At 46.8% G+C, this 23,710-nt stretch overlaps 1 protein-coding gene and 2 non-coding genes across 5 annotated transcripts in view; 1 reads left to right on the top strand and 2 right to left on the bottom strand.

Annotated features, from left to right (window-relative positions):
• LOC132835225 (baculoviral IAP repeat-containing protein 1-like) overlaps window positions 1–11,025 on the top strand; it is a 104,805-nt gene extending 93,780 nt beyond the window's left edge. For all 3 annotated transcript variants that reach the window (XM_060854592.1, XM_060854591.1, XM_060854593.1), the window contains exons 11-15: window positions 1,930–2,106; window positions 3,338–3,502; window positions 4,848–4,934; window positions 6,395–6,559; window positions 8,988–11,025. In XM_060854592.1, the coding sequence (XP_060710575.1) occupies window positions 1,930–2,106; window positions 3,338–3,502; window positions 4,848–4,934; window positions 6,395–6,559; window positions 8,988–9,358 (965 nt within the window). In that variant the 3' untranslated portion in view covers window positions 9,359–11,025. The remainder of the gene's footprint in view (window positions 1–1,929; window positions 2,107–3,337; window positions 3,503–4,847; window positions 4,935–6,394; window positions 6,560–8,987) is intronic.
• A 3,367-nt stretch (window positions 11,026–14,392) lies between these two features.
• trnav-uac (transfer RNA valine (anticodon UAC)) lies at window positions 14,393–14,465 on the bottom strand. Its single transcript has one exon. It is a non-coding gene; the product is annotated as a tRNA-Val (tRNA).
• A 1,379-nt stretch (window positions 14,466–15,844) lies between these two features.
• Window positions 15,845–15,917, bottom strand: trnak-cuu (transfer RNA lysine (anticodon CUU)). The gene has a single exon. It is a non-coding gene; the product is annotated as a tRNA-Lys (tRNA).
• Between the last annotated feature and the right edge of the window lie 7,793 nt (window positions 15,918–23,710).

Consider the following 23,710-nt stretch of genomic DNA (forward strand, 5'->3'; position numbering starts at 1 on the left):
CAAGTTTCGCAACATCCTTCCTATAACAGGGTCCAGAATTGCATGCAGTATTCCAAAAGTGGCCTAACCAATTTCTGAAAAGCTGCAACATGATCTCCTAAATCGTACCTAACGCCGCTTTCACTGTCCTGTTTACCTGTGACTCCACTTTCAAGAAACTCTGAACCTTCACTCCAAGATCTCTTTGTTCAGCAACACTCCCCAGCACCTTCCCAACTATTTACCAACGACTACATTCGCTCCTCACAATGTGGTCTTCTCTTGAATGGGGAAACGAAGCGTAGGCTGGGTGACTGCTTTGCGGAACATCTACGTTCTGTCTGCAGAAATAACCCTGAGCTTCCAGTTGCCTGCCACTTTAACACACATCCCCGTGTTCCTTGGGCAACAGGCTTGCTACAGTGCTCCAGGGAAGCTTGGAGAACAGCTCTTCAATTTCCACTTGGTGGACTCTGCAGGACTCAATGTCAAGTTCGATAATTTCTGGGCCCGAGTACCTTTCTCCCATGTCCTTATCCCAACCCCCAACACACACTAAGTCTTATCATCATCACTGCTACCACAGACGCCCCATTGTCAACAACGAACTGTCCCCATTGTGTCTTCAAGCCTAATCACTATCCATTGCTTTTCCTGCATGTCTTTGGACTAGGGGAGGAAACTGGAACAAACCTACACAGACATAGAGAGAACATGCAAACTCCAGACAGTCACCCAAGGTTGGAATTGAACACAGTTCCCTGGTGCTGTGAGGCAGCAGTGCTGACCATTGTGTTACCAAATGTATTTACTCTGCCTGGAAATGTAGGGTAGGCAGGTTCAAATGAGACATTCAAGACGGGCACTGGATGATGGAGAGAGTGTGCAGGGATATGGGGGATGGCAGGAGATTGGGTAACAGAGCTGGGGTAGGCACGATAGACCAAATGGCCTCCTTCTGCCCCAGAATATCTCCATGACTCTGCAATAGCTGGCTCCAGAGAAGTGACCAAAAGCTTGATTGAAGAGATGAGAGGTTTTAGGGAGCATCCATGAAGCCAGGCGAGAGGCGGACAAATTTAGGAGAGGGGGAGATTCCAGAACCCAGGATCCAAGCAGCCAAAGGCATGACCACTAACGGTGAAGTGAGGGGAATCAATTGGGGGATGCTCAAAAGGCCAGAATGGGAGGAAAGGACCAGAGATCTCAGAGAGTTGTCAGGCCTGGAAGAGGTTGCAGGGGTAGAGAGGGGCAAGGCCAAGACAAACGAGGATGAGTTTGGAATCCATTGCTGGATTAGCAAGTAATGCAGGTCAGCGATGGGTGCACTGTGTGATAGGATACAGGGACCAGGCCAAGTCCTGGTTGGTGGAAGGGAATAAAATGGCCACACGAGCAAGGAAAACCTTGCAGGTAACTTTCCTGTTCGAAGTTGCCCGTTCAGTCCCAGGTGGGGCAGCGCGGATGGTTAGCGCTGCGACCTCTCAGAACCTGGGGCCCAGGTTTGATACTGTCTGTGTAAAGTCTGTATCCTCTCCATTGTCTGTGTGGGTTTTCCTCCCACAGCCCAAAGATTTGCAGGTAAGGACAGATTGGCCATGCTGAAATGTCCCATAGTGTCCAGGATTGTGGTGGTTAGGGTGGTTTGGCCATGCTGAATTGTCCCGTGGTGGCCAGCGATGCACAGGCTAGGTGAGTCAGTCGTGGGAAATGCAGGGTTATGTGGTGAGTCTGGGTGAGATTCTCTTTGGAGGGCTAGTCTGAAGTTGATGGAATGAATAGTCCTGCTCCACTGTCTAGTGATTTTATATTTTCTTCCCCCCCCCCCCCCCCCCACAAACTCTACTGCTAACTGCGGTAGTTCTCTAGGGATTCTATAATGATTCTAAGACATACGAAGAGTGTGTCGGCTTCTCATGATGAACTAAAGAACCAATCTCTTTGTGGTAGAGTACCTGCTGAGCCGATTGGACAAGTTGGAACACCTGAAAAAACTCAAGATCGAGGTGAGGACTGGTTCATCTCTGAGAATCATTGACCAGATTTCTGAGGGCTTAGCGACACTGCGGAACATGGAAAACCTTACTTTGTCTGGAGTCAACTGCGTGCAGGATTCTTCAAAACTCGGTAGGGTCCATAGTTCTTTGATAGTCAAACAAACATGAGGTCCCCAACCCTGCTGTACTACCTATTCAGCCTCTCTAGCTCAAATCCTCCAACCTTGACAAAGCCCTTGTAAATCTTTTCTGAACCCCTTCAAGTTTCACAACATCCTTCCAATAGGAAGGAGAATATGAAAGGTTTGGAGGGATATGGGCCAGGAGTAGGCAAATGGGGCTAGTTTAGTTTGGGATTACAGTCGGCATGGACTAGTTGGTCCGAAGGGTCCATTTCCATGCTGCACACATCCCCTTAAGGAAGTGCTTGAGGAAATACTCAATAGTTTAAAAATAGATTGAGGGATTGAGAGGTTGCCTGACAGAGGTTTGGTTACTCCCATGGAGAGATAAAATGCTTCACTTGGAACACAAACATCTCCTATGATCCTACTGAATGGCAGAGCAGGTTTGAGGGTGCGCATCTGCCTCTAATTCACATCTTTTAAGCAAGCGATTGTCAGCAATCCATTGACGACAAAGTAACCCCTCGGTGCATTTGTAAAGAATGACACCAGTTCCTGCTGTTATGGACTAATTCAGACCCCCCTCAAAATATTTTAAGAAGATAGCCTAGACCCTACCCTTTCCTTATTTTAAAGGGAGATGTGAAGTGTGTGTTGCAGATGCAATGCGACTGGTCAAACCACTCAACATTAAGAAAAACACAATTTATTGAAACATTGTAGTTAAAATACAAAAAAAAAGGAATTTAGAATAACAACAGATTAAGAACTTAACTGAATAATAGATACAGTAACTGTTGCTAATTAACTGAATCCAATACAATAACATCCCATAAACATGGCCCTCGGCAGAAAAAGGCAATTCTGACACAGATTCTCACACGCAATTCTCCAACACAGGAGGAGGAAAACATTGCGAGAAAATTCAGAGAGAGTAACTGTCAGTAGACATTCACTGGAGCTCTCAACTGTTTTGAGAACCCAATGGTTTCTGCTTAAAGCTAAACCTTAAAAACTTCAACTAAACTAGGAAGCCTGGTTTGTGAGAGCTGGCCACACCCATTCAGGCTGCTTCTATTGTTCCAACTTTAAAAAAACACACGAAGGCCTCATAAGCTGTTTACCTTCTTAGAGACAGCTCTGCCTTGTAACCTCTCTTCAAACAAAAACCAGGACAAAATAAGCTCTTGAAAGGCATCGCATTGTCACAATCTGTCCCTGTCACTGTCTCCACAGCTCACCTCCTCCAGAATTTTTCGCAGCTCCGAGTCTTCCACCTGAACTGTACCAGCAGCTTCCCAGAGTTTGAGGATCTCAGCCAGGCTTTATCATCGTGCTCACGTCTGGAGGAACTAGTGCTAAGTGCGCTTCACCTGTCTCCGAATGAAACTTTGGCATTCAGTAAGTGAACTAAGGTCTCAACCCTGATGTCTTGTCTGTTTTTCCTTGGGATGGGGTGGGGGGTGAGGGTGTAATTTTGGGAGTGGGGAGGTGGGCTTCGCAGATTGGGGGCTCCTTGCGATGCCCCACTGTTGTGGATGGAAGTAAATTATGCAGTGGGTGACTCGCATTTAGCAGTCCAATTTAGAAATACTGTGTCACTCAAGCCTTGAGTTTTGACTAGTTTGCTCATGAGCTCCTGGGGAGAGACAAAGTGACTAGATTGACCGGGTGGCCACAAGTCACTCCGACGAGATAAAGAAGTTGCGTGATTATGCAGATTGCAATCGATTAACAATGAGCAAACGGTTAATTGCAGGAGAATGAGCAAGTGAGGCAACTTGCCAAGTCATTAGCTTTAGTCACGTAATGTCTGGACAGCATTGGTTAGTAGCTGATAAGCAGGTGTTAGTATACAGTAGGTCCTTGCAAAGAGATGAACAGATCCATGCAAAGAAAAGGATTTGTTTATCAGGTATCTGTACAGCTGCAAGGAGGTCCCAGCACAACTGCTCGAGCTCCCCTTCTCAACGGTTTCCATTACTGTTGCTGTCTGCTGGTGGAAGTCCCATAACACAAACTCACCCAGTCACACAAACACTCACACATAAACACTCTCACACGCACATTCTCATACACACACGCACACACTCTCTCTCTCTCTCTCTCTCTCTCTCTCTCTCTCTCACTCACGGACGCACACACACAACCTCACGCACTCTCACAGTCTCATTCAAACTTTCACACAGATATTCACACACAAGTACACTCTTACACAAACACACGTGCACATACACACATACTCAGACACATGCATCAACACACCCCCACCTACACAAACTCTCATACAAACGTGTACACATACACATGCAGATTTGCTCTCAAACTCACGTACATATACTCATATGCATGCACGGTCACATGTACCCTATGAGCACACTCCCAGAGGTGTACCTGCAGCAATAAGTTGGACAGTCTCTTACACACACAGATACCCAAGAGAATGCACATTTGCTGGCACACAGGCAAACTAGTGTACGCACACAGAAAACCTAAATGCAGAGGTACTCAAACACGCACTGACGCACATTACAAACACACATACACGTTTCTACTGTCCCGAGTCCTTTAAGGAGAAACTGGATGAGGGAGAAAAAGATGAAAGGATGCTCTCTCAGGCGTGAGCTAAGGATCTTAAAGGGAGTGGGAAGGTTTTGTGTGGAGCAGGAGCACCTGTAGAGAAGGCAAAGGCTGAATAGTTTATTCTGTTCTGTGCTATTATTCCCATTACTCCTCTATCTTCTAGCTGCTTCACTGAGCAAACTCCAGAACCTCAGAGTATTGGAAGTTCCAGGCATCAATTTTTCCAATGCAGAGGAAGCAGAAGCTTTTGGTAAGTTGCTTTTATCCTGATCTGCGATGGTGATCAGTAGATTGACATAGATTAATCCATTGGAGTCTGGGGGTGAGGTGATTTTTGATGTTTTCTGTTCCCTGCACTCTTCTCATTTTTCTTTTCCAACTTAATTCAGTCCCTACTCCCTCTTCTGCTGACCTTCATAGTCCTTAAGGAGCAGCAGATTTTGGGAACATTATCCCCAGCAAGTTCCCCTCTGAGCCACTCGCCGTCCTGACTTGGAAATAAATCGACTGTTCCTTCAGTATCACTGGGTCAGAATACCTCCCTTTCTAATGGCACTGTGTGGGTGTCCCTACATCACGTGAGACTGGAGTGGCTCAAGAAGGCAGCTCACCACCATCTTATCAAGGGGGCAGTTAGTGATGGGCAGTAAATGCTGGGACCAGCCAGCGATGCCCACACCCCGCACTGAATTAAGAAAGAACTTCCAGCTTTGCCTGCTCCATGTGGGACCAAATTCTATTTTCCTTCACCCCGTAATTGCGAACATTACTCGGGAAATCCTGATTGGATTTCCTAAGGGCAATCATAGTCTAGAGCCTTTAGTTCTGCATATATGTACCTATCTGTGTGTGCCTGCATTTTGATTTTTGCATAAATCTATGTCCTCTAGTTCTGGACTCCCCATCCCCAGGGAAAAGACTTTGCCTTTTTACCCTATCCACACCCCTCAGAATTTTGTAAACCTCTATGAGGTCACCCCTCAGCCTCCGACGCTCCAGGGAAATCAGCCCCAGCCCATTCAGCCTTTCTCTATAGCTCAAATCCTCCAACCCTGGCAACATCCTTGTAAATCTTTTCTGAACCCTTTCAAGTTTCACAACATCTTTCTGATAGGAAAGAGACCAGAATTTCACATTACTAAATTCAAATTTGATTGGATTTTGGTATCTGGGACATAATTTAAATTGATTGGCTGAATTTGAATTTGCCTTTTTATCATGACAACTCATCTGCATTATTGGTTTCACAGTCAAATGTAACCATTTTAAATTCTTTCAGCACACTGTGTGCCTCTCTAAGTCCATGCCAGCTTCCAGTCTCCCTTAAAAGTACAGTACACATTACATTTTCATAGCAATATGTCAAAGGTAAAGGCCAAATGAAGGAGTTAAGTAAGGAAAATTGAGTAATTTGAGTGAGGGGATCAAGTGAGAAAGATGAGGGAGAGTGAGAGCATCGTGTGAGTCAAGTGAAGGTGTTGAATGAAGGTGCTGAGTGAAGGAGTTCTCTAACGAGTTCAAATGAGGTGACGGGGGGAGAGAATGTCGAGTGAGAAGCTAAAACATTGTTTAGGGACAGCAAAGGCTGACCTGAATTGGGAGGTAAATTCAGAAACGATAGAGATTATTAAGTAGTTTTAGAGGGAGAGAATGAGATGTTATCTGGTTAAAATGGTCTTTACCCAAATGTGAATTTTACTCTACTCCTAGCTCGTGCTGTTGGCTCTCTCGCACTGCTGGAAGTGTTTCACCATTGCTACAATGATGGAATAATCACTGCTGCGTCCCCACTGACTCAACAGTTACCGAAACTGCAACACCTCAGGGAGCTCTCCATCAAAAAGATCATGGACGACCAGAGTCTGTTAGAGCTGGGTGAGTATGTTGTTGCAGTGTTGAACACTTCTGTAACAACCATAAAGGGTTTACATTTACCGAGCACCTCTGAAATAGCACAAGATCTCTTGAGATGGTTTGCCATGAACTGGAGCAACATGAACTCTCAACTGTGTTGGGAGATATGGAAAAAGCTGACCAAATGCTCAGTCAGTGAGGAAGGTCCCAGGGAAAACTTTCAGGAGGAAACGAGAGAATCCAATCAGCTGGAGGAGGGATTTTCAAAGGTCCTGGAAGCACAGCAACAAATTGCAGAGTCAGTAAAATGCAGGCATCCCAAGCGACCATGATTGGAGGTGCACAGAGAGTTGTAGGGGCTGGATGAGGTTAGAGAGATAGGGAGGGTTGTTGGGGCTAGAGGAGGTGACTGAAGTAGGAAGGGGTACAGGGCTGGAAGAGGTTACAGAGGTATGGATGTGTCTAGGGAACAGAGGAGGTTACAGGGGTAGAAAGGGTTGTAGGGTCTGGAGGAGGTAACACAGATAGGGAGGGGTGTAGGAGATGGATGAGCTTACAGAGATAATGAGGTCTAGGGGCTGGAGGAGGTTTCAGAGATACGGTGGGACGTAGGGGATGAAGGAGGTAACACAGATAGGGCGGGGCGTTGGGGAACATATAGGAGGTTACGAAGATAGGGAGGGTTATTGGGGCTGGAGGAGGTAACCACTCCAACTCCAGCACCCAGGCTAAATCTGAGGGTTCCAATCCCTGAGATGCAGTTGTTGGAATCAAAGTTGAATTTGTGAATCTGGGATTGAAAGCTTGTCTCTGCGATGGTGACTGTGAAACTACCATCAAATTGTGTGATAACCCATTTGCGCTCAAATTGTCCTTTAGGGAGGGGAGTCTGCCATCTTTTCAGTCTGGGCCCACACGTGACTCCAGTCTAACAGTAATGGAGTTGACTCTGAACCAGAGTTGCTTTGAAAGGGCCAAGTATTTCTGAGGGAGTACTGAGGGACAGCAACAAAATGCCACATCTGATTTTAAAAATTGCAAAATAGTGCTTTTTCTGCTTCATGAATTGATTCAGAGTATGACTTCCCTTGAGATATCACTGTTCTGGCCCGCATTTGTAATTCCTCAAAGTTGGTGTCCTTTTTAAAGAGCATTGGCGTTGGAGGCAGGTCAGAGAAGGTTCACTAGGATGATCCCTGGAATGGAGGATTGTCGTATAGCAAAGGCTTATCAGGTTGGGGCTCTAGCCCCTGGAGGATGAGTCATAGAGTTGTACAGCGCAGAACAGACCCTTTGGCCTAACTTGTCCATGCCAACCAGATATCCTAAATTAATCTAGTTCCATTTGCCAACATTTGGCCCATATCCCAATAAATCCTTTATTTTCAGATACACATCCAATCCCTTTTAAACGCTGTAGTTGTATCAGGTTCCACCACCACCTCTGGCAGCTCATTCCATATGCGCACCACCCTTTGTGTGAAAACGTTGCCCCTTAACTCCCTTTTAAATCTTTCCCCTCACCTTAAACCTATGCCTTCCAGTTTTGGACTCCCCTACTCTGGGGAAAAGACCTTGGCTTTTCACCCTATCTATGTCTCTCATGATTCTATGAGACTTGATAAAGGAAAGTAGTCCCAGCCTCTCCCTATAGCTCAAACCCTTCAACCCTGGCAACATCCTCGTAAATATTTTCTGCACCTTTTCAAGTTTAACAGTATCTTTCCCTTAATAGGGAAGCCAAAATTGAATGCAGTGTTCCAAAAGTGGCCTAACCAATGTCCCCTACAGACACAGCATGAATTCCTAACCCCTGTACTCAATGCACTGAGCAATAAAGGCAAGCGTACCAAACACCTCCTTCACTATCCTTTCTACCTTCAACTCCACTTTCAAGGAACTATGAATTTGCAAGGTCTCTTTGTTTGGCAACACTCCCCAGGACTCTATCATTAAGTTGTATAAGTCCTGCCCTAATTTACCGTACCAAAATACAAGGCCTCACATTTACCTAAAGTAAATCTCACTGAAACATCTAGCATGCTTAGAAGGCCTGACGGGGTCAATGCTGAGAGGACCATTCCCTGCATGGGACAGTCTTGGACCAAAGGGCACAGTCTCAGAATAAAGTGGCACAATTTAGGACTGACATGAGGAGGAATTTCTTCATCAGAGGGTTGTGAGTCTTTGAAACTCTTTGCCAGAGAGAGTTGTGGGGGTCCAGCCCTTGTGTATATCGAAAACTAAGTGAGATTCTTGATCAAGGGTTACAGGAAAAAGGCAGCAAAATGGCCGTGAGGATTGTTGGATCAGCTGTGATCCTATTGAATGACAGAGCAAGTGCAAGCGGCTGAATAGCCTAGTCCTATTCCTATTTCTTCTGGTCTCCTGAAAGTTACCTCATCTCTTACCAGCTAATTTTCTTCCCAAACCGTGTCCTACCCCGCAGCCAAAGCAGCCAGAAGCGGCCATCTTCGGAAACTGAATGTTCTCGATCTGAGCTTGAATGAAGAGCTCAGCGACCTGGGCTGGAGGGATTTCTTCCTGACCCTGGATGACATGAGCGAGCTGAGGGATCTGAATATTTCCCGTCTGTACACCAACCAATTGAAGCCCCAGGCAGACACGTTCAAGGCCTTTGTGCAGTGTGTCTCTCGGCTCCCGGCCCTGGTGACCATCCGTATGCTGAGCTGGATGTTGGATGACATGGACTTCAACTTGTTCAACTCCATGAAGGAGAGCCACCCCCAGTCTCGCCGCCTGTTCTTGTGGTGGCAATGGGCACTCCCATTCACGCCTATCATCCAGGCTGACGAGTAGAAATGGTTTAGGGTGTTGGCACATGGAAGATACACCATTCCAAGGGCTGCTTCCCTCCCCTCACCATCATTCCCCCAATCCTAACCCTGGCTAAAGAATGTTGAACCAGAGATTTTGCCCTGGGATGGGGAGAAAGATGAGTTTTGGGAAGATTTGTAGCTCAGGTTGAGGTTCTGAATGTAGCTTTGTTCACTGAGCTGGAAGGTTTGTTTTCAGATGTTTCACCACCATACTAGGGAACATCTTCAGTGAGGCTCCAGACTACTCAGACCCCTTGGCATCATGGTAGCCCACAAACTCACCAACACTAAAACAGCAGCTCATGAACTTGGAAGATCCATACAGATAACAAGCAAAACTAATGTTATTTACAAAATACCTTGCAAGAACTGTAACAACACTACATTGGACAAACGGACAGAAAACAAGCTACCAGGATAAATGAACATCAACTAGCCACAAAAAGACATGACCCACACACACTTCTTACATATGGATGAGGAAGCACACCACTTCGACTGGGACAACACATCCGTCCTAGGACAAGCCAAACAGAGACACGCACAAGAATCCCTAGAAGCATGGCATTCCAACTGGAACTCTATCAACAAACACATCAACTTGGATCCTATTTACCACACACACACACACACACACACCCCCAATGGAAAATGACATTACCGTAGGAAATGATGTCAACACCGGAAATGACATCACTAACCCAACGAAACCCAAACATACAAATAGAAAGCGGGATGTACCACTAGTGATTCATCTGGAGGCTCACTGAAGATGTTACCTAGTATGGTGATGAAAGGTCTGAAAATGAACCTTTCAGCTCAGCGATCAAACCTACATCCATGAGGAGAAAAGGTATAGGCAACTATTGGTAGGGTGAAAGATTAGCTGTGATTTGACATGAATGGAGGGACAGCCTCAAAAATGCACTCCTACTTTTAATGTTTAAAGGTTTTAAAATGATGTAACAGTGTGGGACCTGCTTTTCCATTGCTACTGTAATGAAAGATGTGTGATTTGCATATCAATATCACTTGTTTTAGACTTTGGAGTTTAAACTAATAGCATATGGGTATTTGTTCTTGTGAAGGGTTAAACAATTAACTAGGTCATAATTAACTAACTAATATTATAAAGCCATGACTTTAACCTGTACGTGCCTCATGTAGTATCCGTGGAAGTTTGTTTATATTTATTTGGGGAGAAACAATAGGAAAAAGAAAACATTGAAAGGCATTATCTTGCTGCTGTGTTTAGAATAATCTTGGATTAATTTCAATGTAGAAAAGCCAAGTGCTTGGAAAGTGTCTGGGCATTTTAAAGGGGATCTGACTGAATTCAGATGGGAGTGTTGTCTCTCCTGGACAAAGCAGATTATTCAGAGCAGTTAAGGATACATCTGTTATTTAAAGCTGAGAAAGTCTAAGCTCTCAGGCATGTAATTGGGAGAGGTAAAAGACCTCGCAGCTCTCCAGACCTGAACTGAGAGAAAGCAATTAAGTTGAACCTGCTCATTTGATAGGGTAGAGAAATGTATTGGATTTTTGTAATGTTGGAGATGTGATTTTGTTTTGTCATTTGTGTTGTCTTAGTTTTCTCTCTTTTGTCCTGGTTTATTTTGTTAATAAACCTTTACTATAAAAAGCAAATCTGCAACCTTAATTACATATGAAAGACTGCCCCGTTACATTATAGTAGAAACAAGATATGATCTATCAAGCATTTTAGTACAACAAGCGAGGAGAATGTGAGAACTGCCGATGCTGGAGATCGGAGTCAGATTCCTGCTGAAGGGCTTGTGCCCAGAAGATCCATTCTCCTGCTCCTCGGATGCTGCCTGACCTGCTGTGCTTATCCAGCACCACAGTCTCAACTATAAACAAGTGTAGGATTTATACAATTAAAGGCCATGCCTCGGGTAGTGTTGTAAAATGGACGGATTGAGGGGTGCAGGTACATAATCCTTCCAAGTTTGTGTCACATATAAACAGGATGGTTAAAAGACATTTTGCACATTTGCCTTCATTGCTCAGTCCTTTGAGTGTAGGAGTTGGAATGTGATGTTGAGGTTGTACAGGGTACTGGTGAGAGCTCGTCTGGAGTACCATGTCCAGTTCTGGCCGCACTGTTATAGGAGGGATATGAATTAATAATGGGGAGAACGCAGGAGACATTTACCAGAATGTTGCCGGGAATGAAGAGTTTCATTTGTAAGGAAAGGCTGGGACTTATTTCCCTGCTCCCCAGGGAACTGGCCCAAACTCTCACACCTCACTCTGTTTCTTACTTACTATCCTGCCATCCAGCCATTCAATGCCAGCCCTGCTGCAGCTATTGATCAACGGCACGGGGTGGGGAGTTAAAAATTACACAATGCCAACAAGTTTATTTGGAAGCACTGGCTTTCGGAGCGCTGCTCCTTCAGCGAAGCGACCTGATGAAGGAACAGCACTCCAAAGGCTAGGGCTTCCAAATAAAGCTGTTGGAAACTTGGTGTTGTGTGATTTTTAACTTTGTCACCCCAGTCCAACACCGTCACTTCCACGGATGTCTGTCACTGATCTGGGTGAACATCGGGGCTCGTTTCTCTCTGCAATCAAATGAAGTACAGCGATGCACAGACATTCGTTCTGCAGCTGCTTGTTTGGCTGAGAGCTCTAAGACAGCGTGCTGCTGCCTTTGCCATGGACACTGCGGGAGGGTATGGGCAGCACACCTTCACACTCACTCACTCACACACAGACACAAACGGCAAAGTGCAGATTTGCAAGTCGTCCTGGAGCAGCGTTTGCTCAAATCCTGTCAGGAGGAGGGTCAGTGTCAACTTGATCACAAGGTCACACCCCAGTCTTCCATGAATTCAAAGCACAGCCCTCACTGGTAGGACTGGGAGTCTAAACTACGCCTCCGGGGGAAATTGCGACCTGAATGCAGCGCCTTAGACCACTCGGCCATTCAAACCAATGCTCGTCACTGGCTCCACAATGCTCACTGGAAGCCTCAGTCCAGGCACTATCAGCCCACACATGTATCTATCAAACGTTCTCACGCACACCTACATTTTACAATCTGTTGCTTTGTCAGGGAACGGGTGCACAAATATTGTCAAATAATTAATTCGCCCCCATCATGGTCCTTCACAATCTGGTCTGGACCATCAACTGAGGTTGAATAATTTCACATGTGTTTTGTAGGTTAGCTCCCCTCCAGCGGGGCATTTGCCGGCGATGAGGTGAACACTGCGGGAGATGGATGGAGAACAGTGTTGGAGAGATGGCAGCTCTGCTTCACACTGGGGTGAGCAGGGAATAGGTCATTGCTGGAGCTTTCTCACTCACTCAGCGATACCTTGACACACCTCCCACTGGCTCATATTGTTGTCCATTCCCAATCCATCCAGTCCCCTCAGCGAGATCTCCTTCCCATCCCCACACCACGCCCCGGACTAAATGGGCAGAACGGTCACCTCTATGAACACTAGAAGGAGCTCCCCTCCTATACAGCATTTCCAACACTCTCGGATTGAACTGGAGATTTCCAACATTTGCGCGGTTTAAAAAAGGCAATAATGATCGCTGGGGCAATCACATGGACCTACCTCATAACAGCAACTCATGAGCAAGCACCCAGCATCATCTCTGGCTGGCTCAGTTGGTGATAATGTGAGAGAACCTGGATCTCAGGGATGTGGCTCCAAGGCCCATGATGGGTGGCTGATGCCTTTTGAAACACGCACCTTATTTCCATCAGCTCTCCAACCCACTCTGCGATCTCCCCTGACCTCTCACTGACCCTGCCTCACATATCCTGCTCTCAGGAATCAGCTGTCCGCTTCTGATGGCGGGTTATGAAAGTTTTGACCAGTTTCCTGAGCCAAGGGAAAAACGAAGCATCGTGTTCCCGCCCAGGATCAAACTGGGGACCTTACGCGCGTGAGGCGAATATGATAACCACTATATTACGGGAACTACGTTACGTTTTAAGGCTTTGTTCATGTCACTTCCGGCCTGGGGGGCAGCTCTGCACTTCACAGTGAACAGATATCATCTCAGCTCCGGGACATTGGCTGCGTGCAGACTGATACACCGAGAGTTTCTCTGTGTCTATATCTCTTTCTCTCTCCCTATCTCTCTGCAGCTTCCCCCGCTCTCTGTATCTCCATCTCTCTCTGTATCTTTATATTCCTCTTTTTCCCTCTCTGTCCAGGGCCCTGGTGACACCACACCTGGAGTATTGTGTGCAGTTCTGGTCTCCAAATTTGAGGAAAGACATTCTGGGTATTGAGGGAGTGCAGCGTAAGTTCACGAGGTCAGTTCCTGGAATGGCGGGACTACCTTACGCTGAAAGACTAGAGCAACAGGGCTTGTATACCCTTGAGTTTAGAAGACTGAGAGGGGATCTGATTGAGACATATAAGATTATTAAAGGAGTGGACACCGGAGGCAGGAAACATGTTTCCGCTGATGAGTGAGTGCCGAACCAGAGAACACAGCTTAAAAATACGGGGTAGAGCATTTAGGACAGAGACGAAGAGAAACTCTTCACCCAGAGACTGGTGGCTGTGTGGAATGTCTGCCCCAGAGGGCAGTGGAGGCCCAGTCTCTCGATTCATTGAAGAAAGAATTGGATAGAGCTCTCAAGGATAGTGGAATCAAGGGTTATGGAGATAAGGCAGGAACAGGATACTGATTAAGTATGGAGATAAGGCAGGAACAGGATACTGATTAAGCCATGATCATATTGAATGGTGGTGCAGGCTCGAAGGGCAGAATGGCCTACTCTTGCACCTATTGTTTCGGTCTCGATTCTTGTCTCCGCAATCTCCCTCTCTCTGTGTATGTATACCTGTCTCTTTTCCTTTGTGTGTGTGTGAGAGAGAACAGAGAAAGAAGTTGCACTGGGCTGAGGAATTGGGCTGGAAGTGTGAAGTGGAGAGGGAGCCCTGGGTTATCTTATCCCACACCACTCCTTGTATTTGACCACCCAATCTGATCCTGACAGGAAAGGGAAGCATAATGTTCCCACCCAGGATCGAACTGGGGACCTTTCGCGTGTAAGGCGAACGTGATAACCACTACACTATGGAAACAACCCTGGGAGGCAGCTGTTGTCTATTCCCCTGTCCACCTTGGGCGCGTCTTGCGATTCACTGTGAACAAAGACAGCTTCAGTTCCAAGACAGAAGCTGTGTGCAAACTCATCCACCCGAAGTCTATGTCTCTATATTTGTCCCTCTCTTTCTGTAGCTTCCTGTCTGTATGTCTGTCCCCCTGTGTTTTCCTCTCTGTCTCGATTTCAGCCTCCATATCTCTCTTTCTTTCTCTGCCTGTGTGTGTATGTGGGTCTCTGTGTGTGTGTGTGTTTCACTGTTGGGACGGTGCCGAGAGATCTGTGTGGATGCTGCAGGTTGTGAGTGTTTGCGGTGATTGTGTGAGAGGGAGGTGGGGGCAGGTTGCCCGACAGCAGCAGCAGCAGCAGCAGGAGGAGGAACCTTGGATGAGTTTGGTTCAATCCAAGCAATGGGTTGTAGATATTGTTGGTTTCAATTTCCGATTCATCTCTCCCACTCCCTCTCTGTATCTCTGGGTCTCCCTCAGGATGAGGAGGGGCCTGGATGAGTTGTGTCCAATCCAAGCTGTGGATTATAAGTTCTGTTGCTTTTAATTTCTGATTTCCAGCAGCAATAGGCACTTTTACATTGGAAACAGTAAACGTAGATATAATCTCAGTTCCGGGAGATTGGCTGTGTGCAAACTCATACACCGAGAATCTCTGGCTCTGTATCTCCATCTCACTCTCTCTGACTCCCTGCGTCTCCCTCTCCATCTCGATATCTGTCTGTCTTCGTATGTCCCCCACCTCTCACTCTTCACAACATGCACTTCCACTCTGCCTCTGTAACTGCTCCGAGTGAACATCCAGGCTCCTTTCTCTCTGCAGTCTGACGGAATACAGTGAGGCACAAACTCTCTCTGCAGCCGCTGGTTTTGCTGAGAGCTCCGTGACCGGGTGCTGCTGCTGTCGCCTTTCCCGCCGACAGTGGGGGAAGGTTTGGGCCGTGCCCAGGGAGGCTGCACGTTGTCACACTCACTCACAGACACAAGCGAGAAAGTGTGTTTTTTTTGGTAAATCGTCCCTGGTCGGAAGAGGGATCGTGTCGATTTTCCGACACAATCGCACACCCGGCATTAATGATGTTTCAAGCAGGTCGCTGTTTCCCCTGGAGGCGTGGGTTCGAATCCCACTACTGACAGTCGTGTCTTATTTTAAAGTCATGACTGCAGCATCGCTTCAAAGCTTCTTGTTCAGTACTTCCAAATAAACCTGTTTGACTTTCACTTAGTGTGGTGTGACGTTTAACTTTGCACTCCATTAGACTGCAGGGAAAATTGAGCCCCTGGATTCACTCAGAGCAGTTAACGATCAGGGAGAGTGACCAAGTGTTGTTAAAATAAAAAATTAACATGCCGCCCAACGTGGGGCTCGAACCCACGACCCTGAGATTAAGAGTCTCATGCTCTACCGACTGAGCTAGCCGGGCTTCATAGTATATCGTAGCTACTACCTTATCTCTTGTTGTAGTCAATTTGTTTCGCTATTTTGCTTCAAATCACTGATTCTTCTCCCGCTGCTTTAAATGTAAAACTGCAGCGACTGCTGCTGGGAATCGGAAATTAAAACCAACATAACTAACAACCCACAGCTTGGATCGGACAAAACTCATCCAGGCTCCTCTTCCTCCTGCTGCTATTGGGAGAACCTGCAATAACCGCCCTCCCACACTCACTGCAAACACTCACAACCGAAGCATTCACGTCCAGCTCTCAGCACCGCCCCACCAGTTCATCAGCGGGAGATACACACACATATATATATATATAGAGAGAGAGAGAACTTACGCACAATTCTCCCTACCTCTGTCACCTCCTCCAACTCCTACACTCCTCCCTATCATTCTCACCACATCCAGCCCCTACTTTCCTCCCTATCTCTGTAACTTCCTTCAGGGCCTACTCACCTCTATCCTTGTAACTCCCTCCAGCCTCTACACCCCCTCCCTGCCTCTGTCACCTTCTCCAGCCCCTACAGTCCTCTCTATCATTACAACCTCATTCAGCCCCTATAGCCCTCCCTATCTCTGTCATGTCCTCCAGCTCTGACATCCCTCCCTATCTCTGTAATCCCCTGCAGCCCCTACGCCCTTCCCTACCTCTGTCACCTTCTCCAGCCACTACACCTCTCCCTACCTCTGTCACTTCCTCCAGCCCCTACACTCCTCCCTATCATCGTAACCTCATCCAGCCCCTACATCCCTCCCTATCTCTGTCATGTCCTCCAGCCCTGACATCCCTCCCTATCTCTGTCACCGTCTCCAGCCCCTACACTCCTCCATATCATTGTAACCTCATCCAGCCCTGACATCCCTCCCTATCTCTGTCACTGTTTCCAGCCTCTGCACCCCTCCCTATCTCTGTCACTGTTTCTGGCCTCTACACCCCTCCCTAACTCTGTAACCTCCTCCAGCCCCTACACCCCCTATGTCTGCCTCCATCTCCCACCAATCCTTGATTTCTGCACCCCTCCAATTCTGATTCATTTATCTATCACTCTTTGAATCACAGAAGTCAACAGCACAGAAAACGGCATTTGGCATTTTCAATTTATGCTGGTCCAAAACAACCACCCAAACATTTGTTGGAGAAATTAGCCCAATACAACAGAGATCACAAAACACAGACTGAAGTAAAATGAACAAACAGTTTCTTAGCACGGTGATATAATGAAAGAGAAATTGGCTAAACTGAAGCAGCACAGTCTGTCTGGGTAGCTGGAACTCTCTTCCTTGAGCTGAAAATGTTCCCACAACATTCTAACCCCAATCCCCCTCACCTCTTTTGATCTGTCTACCTGCCTGCCTGCCTGCCTATCAATCTACCTATCCATCTGTCTGTCTATCTCTGTAAATTTATATCTGTCTATGCTTTGCCGAACTATTTGACACATTGGTGGTTATCCACTTTGGTGGCAAGAACAGGAAGGCAGATTGCTACCTAAATGGAACCAATTTAGGTAAAGGGGCAGTACAAAGACATCTGGGTGTTCTTGTACACCAGTCAATGAAGGTAAGCATGCAGGTACAGCAGGTAGTGAAGAAGGCTAATAGCATGCTGGCCTTCATAACAAGAGGGATTGAGTACAGAAGCAAAGAGGTTCTTCTGCAGCTGTACAGGGCCCTGGTGAGACCACACCTGGAGTACTGTGTGCAGTTCTGGTCTCCAAATTTGAGGTATGACATTCTGGCTATTGAGGGAGTGCAGCGTAGGTTCACGAGGTCAATTCCTGGAATGGCGGGACCACCTTACGCTGAAAGACTGGAGCAACTGGGCTTGTATACCCTTGCGTTTAGAAGACTGAGAGGGGATCTGATTGAGACATATAAGATTATTAAAGGATTGGACACTCTGGAGGCAGGAAACATGTTTCCGCTGATGGGTGAGTGCCAAACCAGAGGACACAGCTTAAACGTACGTTGTAGACCATTTAGGACAGAGATGAGGAGAAACTTCTTCACCCAGAGAATGGTGGCTGTGTGGAATGCTCTGCCCCAGAGGGCAGTGGAGGCCCAGGCTCTGGATTCATTTAAGAAAGAGTTGGATAGAGCTCTGAAGGATAGTGGAATCAAGGGTTATGGAGATAAGGCAGGAACAGGATTCTGATTAAGATGATCAGCCATGATCATATTGAATGGTGATGCAGGCTCAAAGGGCAGAATGGCCTACTCCTGCACTGTCTATTGTCTTTGGAGGGTCTGTGTGGACTTATTAGGCTGAAGGACCTGTTTCCACACTGTAATGAATCTAATCAAATATTTTTGACATCAACTGGTATCTCCAATAAAATCACTCACACTCATGCATCTGGGTTCACCCAAAGCCATTTGGATAAATTGCATGTCCTGCTGCAAGAGGGCAGAGCTCAGTAAGACGGAGACCAAAATCTTTATATCATCCAGGGTAACGACACAGTGATCAAATCAGAAGTATCTTCCTCAATGAAATATTGCATATCTGCTGTGAGATATAACTCACTGTCTGTCATCATCTGTTAGGTCCATTAACCTAGCTTTTTGGCTGTTATTGATCCATCTTCCATTTCTCCACCCCTGCTGCTATTCACATTTATAACTAAACCTAATTGCTGATGTCAGTGCAGTGTTTCAGTTGAGGGCAGGGATCCTCTGGGAGAGTAAATTGGTGAATTGTGACCATCTGGAACAATCTTTGACCCTTGACCAAGCCAATAAAGGTCGGGGGGGGGGGCAACATGTGAAGGCTGATTGTGGCCAATCTCTAGTTTGTTTGTTGACTGGAGTGCAAACATTGCAATACAGGGGAAAGGTACGAGATTTGGTCTTTAATAATAATTAAACTGTCCCCGGACAAGTCGAAACGGGAAACATGTGGTGAGTTGGAAAGAATTCCTCCTATAATAGATATGCTTAATGGGTTTGCAATGCTGCAAGTGTAGCACTTCAGCCCTAAGTGTGTTCTTCTTTATTTGTAGTAAACATAGGCACAAAGCTACATAAGAAATGGGAGCAGGGGTAGGCCATCCGGCCCTTCGAGCCTGTTCTGCCATTCAATAAGATGGTGGCTGATCTTTCTGTGGCCTTAGCTCCACTTACCCACCCTCTCGCTGTAACCCTTTATTCCTTTATTGATTAAAAAAAATCTATCTTAGCTTTAAAAAAGCTGAAGGAGCATCAACTACTTCACTGGGCAAGGAATTCCATCGATTCACAACCCTCTGAGTGAAGGAGTTCCTTTTCAATTCAGTCCTAAATCTGCTCCTGCTAATTTTGAGGCTACACCCTCTTGTCCTAGTTTCACCTGCCAGTGGAAACATCCTCTCTACAGCTATCTTATCTATTCCCTTCATAATTTTGTATGTTTCTATAAGATTCCCACCCCACTCCCACCCCCCCATTCTTCTGAATTCCAAGGAAAATAATCAGAACCTACTCATAAGCCAACCCCCTCAACTCCGGAATCAACCCAGTGAACCCCCTCTGCACTCCCTCCAGTGCCAGTACATCCTTTCTCAAGTAAGGAGACCAAAACTGCACACAGTACTCCAGCAGTGGAACCTGCAGTGCTGGACCCAATGTAGTGCTGCATTCAGTCAGACCGCAGAGAAAATAGAGGCTCCTGATTCACTCAGACTAGTGAATGATCAGGGAGAGTGTTCAACCCACCTTCCCATCCTGGCACCTTCCCCTGCCATCGCAGGAATTGCAAAACCTGTGCCCACACCTCCTCCCTCATCTCCATCCTAGGCCCTAAAGGAGCCTTCCACATCCATCAAAGTTTTACCTGCACATCCACTAATATCATTTATTGTATCCGTTGCTCCCGATGCGGTCTCCTCTACACTGGGGAGACTGGGCGCCTCCCAGCAGAGTGCTTTAGGGAACATCTCCGGGACACCCGCACCAATCAACCACATCCCCCCGTGGCCCAACATTTCAACTCTCCCTCCCACTCTGCCAAGGACTTGGAGGTCCTGGGCCTCCTTCACCTTCAATGTGGACTTCAACAGTTTCCTCATTTCCCTTTCCCCCACCTCACCCTAGTTCCAAACTTCCAGCTCAACTCTGTCCCCATGACTTGTCCTGACTTGTCCTATCTATCCATTCCACCTTCCCCGCCTCCCCTACTCACCTATTGTACTCTATGCTATTTTCTCCCCACCCCCACCCTCCTCTCACTTATCTCTCCACCCTTCAGGCACTCTGCCTTTATTCCTGATGAAGGGCTTTTGACCGAAACGTCGATTTTACTGCTCCTCAGATGCTGCCTGAACTGCTGTGCTCTTCCAGTACCACTAATCCAGAATCTGGTTTCCAGCATCTGCAATCATGTTTTTACCCTAAATGAGAGTGAGCTGTTGGTAAGAAGGTGTGTGTTTTTAAAATAAAGCTCAACACCCAATGTGGGGTTGGAACACATGACTCTGAGACTCATGCTCAACCAACTGAGCTAACCAAGCCTCATACTATCTTTCACTGTTGCCTTGATGTAGTCAATTTATCTCTTCTATTTTCCTCAGTGTGTTTTTTTTCCCTGTTTCAAATGTAAAAGTGCTGCTGCTTGAAATCGGAAATTAAAACCATCATTAAAACTCATTCAGGCTCCTCCTTCTGTTGAAGGGGGAACCTGCAATTAACCTCCCTCCCACACACTCACTGCAAACACTCACAACCTGCGGTATTCACATGCAACTCTCAGCACCGCCCCACTGGCTAAACTCTCTCTCTCTTGCACACACACATACACACACGGAAACAGAGAGAGGCAGACACGCGCGCACACACACACACACACACACACACACACACAGAAACAGAGAGAGGCAGACACACACACACAGAGAAACAGAGAGGCAGACACAGAAACAGAGAGAGGCAGACACACACACACACACACACACACACACACAGAATCAGAGAGAGGCAGATGCGCGTGCACACACACAGAAACAGAGAGAAAAAGAAAGACAGAGAGGGGTGATACACAGAGAGAACAGGGACAGAGAGTGGGAAAAAGATACAGAGAAAGATACTGTCATTGTATATACAAAAGAGCTGCTTCAATGTTGTTTCCGTAGTGTAGCGGTAATTATGTTGCTTCACATGTCAAAGGTCCCCCGGGTGTTGTTTCCGTTGTATAGTGGTAATTATGTTGCTTCACATGTCAAAGGTCCCCTGGGTGGGAATATTAAGCCTTGCTTCCTTCTTCCTCGGGATCCTGGTCAAAGCTCACCTACTGAATTGTTACTCATTGTCCTGACAACCAGCTGTTCAATCCAGAATTGTCATGGAATGCTTCCCACTTGATGGGGGCAATCCAACAGCACTCAAGAAGCTCGACACCATCCAGCCCTCGCTTGATTGGCACCACATCCACAAACATCCACTCCCTCCACCACCAAAGCTCAGTAGCAGCAACGTGTACCATTTACAAGAGACACTGCGGGAATTCACCAAAGATCCTCAGACAGCATCGTCCAACGTATCATCTAGGAGGAGAAGGGCAACAAATACATCATCCCCTGCAGGTTCCCCTCTGAGTCACTCCCATGCTGACTTGGAAATTTAACCGCTGTTCTTTCAGTGTCGCTGGGTCAGAATCCAGGAACTCCATCTCTAACTGTACTGTGTGGGGGTCCCTACACCGTATGGATTGCAGCATTCAAGAAGGCAGCTTACGTCTACCTTCTCAGGGGACAGCTAGGGATGAGCAATAAATACGGGGCGCAACCAGTGATGGCCACTTCCCATGAGTAAATAATAAGAACATATTGGATGGCCTGGGACCGGAATTGCACTAGAACCAATACATTCCGAGGGCAAGTGTTGCACTGAGGGTCAGTACTGCATTGGGGTTAGTGTTGCTCTGAGGATCAGTATTTCACTGGGACTTGTGTTGCACTGTGGGTCAGTATTTCACTGGGGTTAGTGTTGCACTGTGGGTCAGTATTTCACTGGGGTTAGTGTTGCATTGTGGGTCAGTATTTCACTGGGGTTAGTGTTGCACTGAGGGTCAGTATTTCACTGGGCCGAGTGTTGCACTGAGAGTTAGTATTTCACTGGGGTTAGTGTTGCACTGAGGGTCAGTATTTCACTGGGGTTAGTGTTGCACTGAGGGTCAGTATTTCACTGGGTCTTGTGTTGCACTGAGGGTCAGTATTTCACTGGGTTAGTGTTGCACTGAGGGTCAGTATTTCACTGGGGTTAGTGTTGTACTGAGGGTCAGTATTTCACTGGGGTTAGTGTTGCATTGTGGGTCAGTATTTCACTGGGGTTAGTGTTGCACTGAGGGTCAGTATTTCATTGGGTTAGTGTTGCACTGAGGGTCAGTATTTCACTGGGCCTAGTGTTGCACTGAGAGTCAGTATTTCACTGGGGTTAGTGTTGCACTGAGGGTCAGTATTTCACTGGGGTTAGTGTTGCTCTGAGGGTCAGTATTTCACTGGGGGTAGTGTTGCACTGAGGGTCAGTATTTCACTGGGGGTAGTGTTGCACGGAGGATCAGTATTTCACTGGGGTTAGTGTTGCACTGAGGGTCAGTATTTCACTGGGGTTAGTGTTGTACTGAGGGTCAGTATTTCACTGGGGTTAGTGTTGTACTGAGGGTCAGTATTTCACTGGGGTTAGTGTTGCACTGAGGGTCAGTATTTCACTGGGGTTAGTGTTGCTCTGAGGCTCAGTATTTCACTGGGCCTAGTGTTGAACTGAGGGTCAGTATTTCACCGGGGGTAGTGTTGCACTGAGGGTCAGTATTTCACTGGGGTTAGTGTTGCACTGAGGGTCAGTATTTCACTGGGGTTAGTGTTGCACTGAGGCTCAGTATTTCACTGGGCCTAGTGTTGCACTGAGGGTCAGTATTTCACTGGGGTTAGTGTTGTATTGAGGGTCAGTATTTCACTGGGGTTAGTGTTGCACTGAGGGTCAGTATTTCACTGGGGTTAGTGTTAAACCGAGGGTCAGTATTTCACTGAGGTTAGTGTTCCACTGAGGGTCAGTATTTCACTGGGGTTAGTGTTGCTCTGAGGGTCAGTATTTCACTGGGGTTAGTATTGCACTGAGGGTCAGTATTTCACTGGGGTTAGTGTTGCTCTGAGGGTCAGTATTTCACTGGGGTTAGTGTTGCACTGAGGGTCAGTATTTCACTGGGGTTAGTGTTGCACTGAGGGTCAGTATTTCACTGGGGGTAGTTTTGCACTGAGGGTCAGTATTTCACTGGGGTTAGTGTTGTACTGAGGGTCAGTATTTCACTGGGGTTAGTGTTGCACTGAGGGTGAGTATTTCACTGGGGTTAGTGTTGTACTGAGGGTCAGTATTTCACTGGGGTTAGTGTTGCACTGAGGGACAGTATTTCACTGGGGTTAGTGTTGCACTGAGGGTCAGTATTTCACTGGGCCTAGTGTTGCACTGAGAGTCAGTATTTCACTGGGGTTAGTGTTGCACTGAGGTCAGTATTTCACTGGGGTTAGTGTTGCACTGAGGGTCAGTATTTCACTGGGACTTGTGTTGCACTGAGGGTCAGTATTTCACTGGGTTAGGGTTGCACTGAGGGTCAGTATTTCACTGGGGTTAGTGTTGCACTGTGGGTCAGTATTTCACTGGGGTTAGTGTTGCATTGTGGGTCAGTATTTCACTGGGGTTAGTGTTGCACTGAGGGTCAGTATTTCATTGGGTTAGTGTTGCACTGAGGGTCAGTATTTCACTGGGCCTAGTGTTGCACTGAGAGTCAGGATTTCACTGGGGTTAGT

This window comes from Hemiscyllium ocellatum, chromosome 44, assembly GCF_020745735.1.
Source record: "Hemiscyllium ocellatum isolate sHemOce1 chromosome 44, sHemOce1.pat.X.cur, whole genome shotgun sequence".
Taxonomy (NCBI): domain Eukaryota; kingdom Metazoa; phylum Chordata; class Chondrichthyes; order Orectolobiformes; family Hemiscylliidae; genus Hemiscyllium; species Hemiscyllium ocellatum.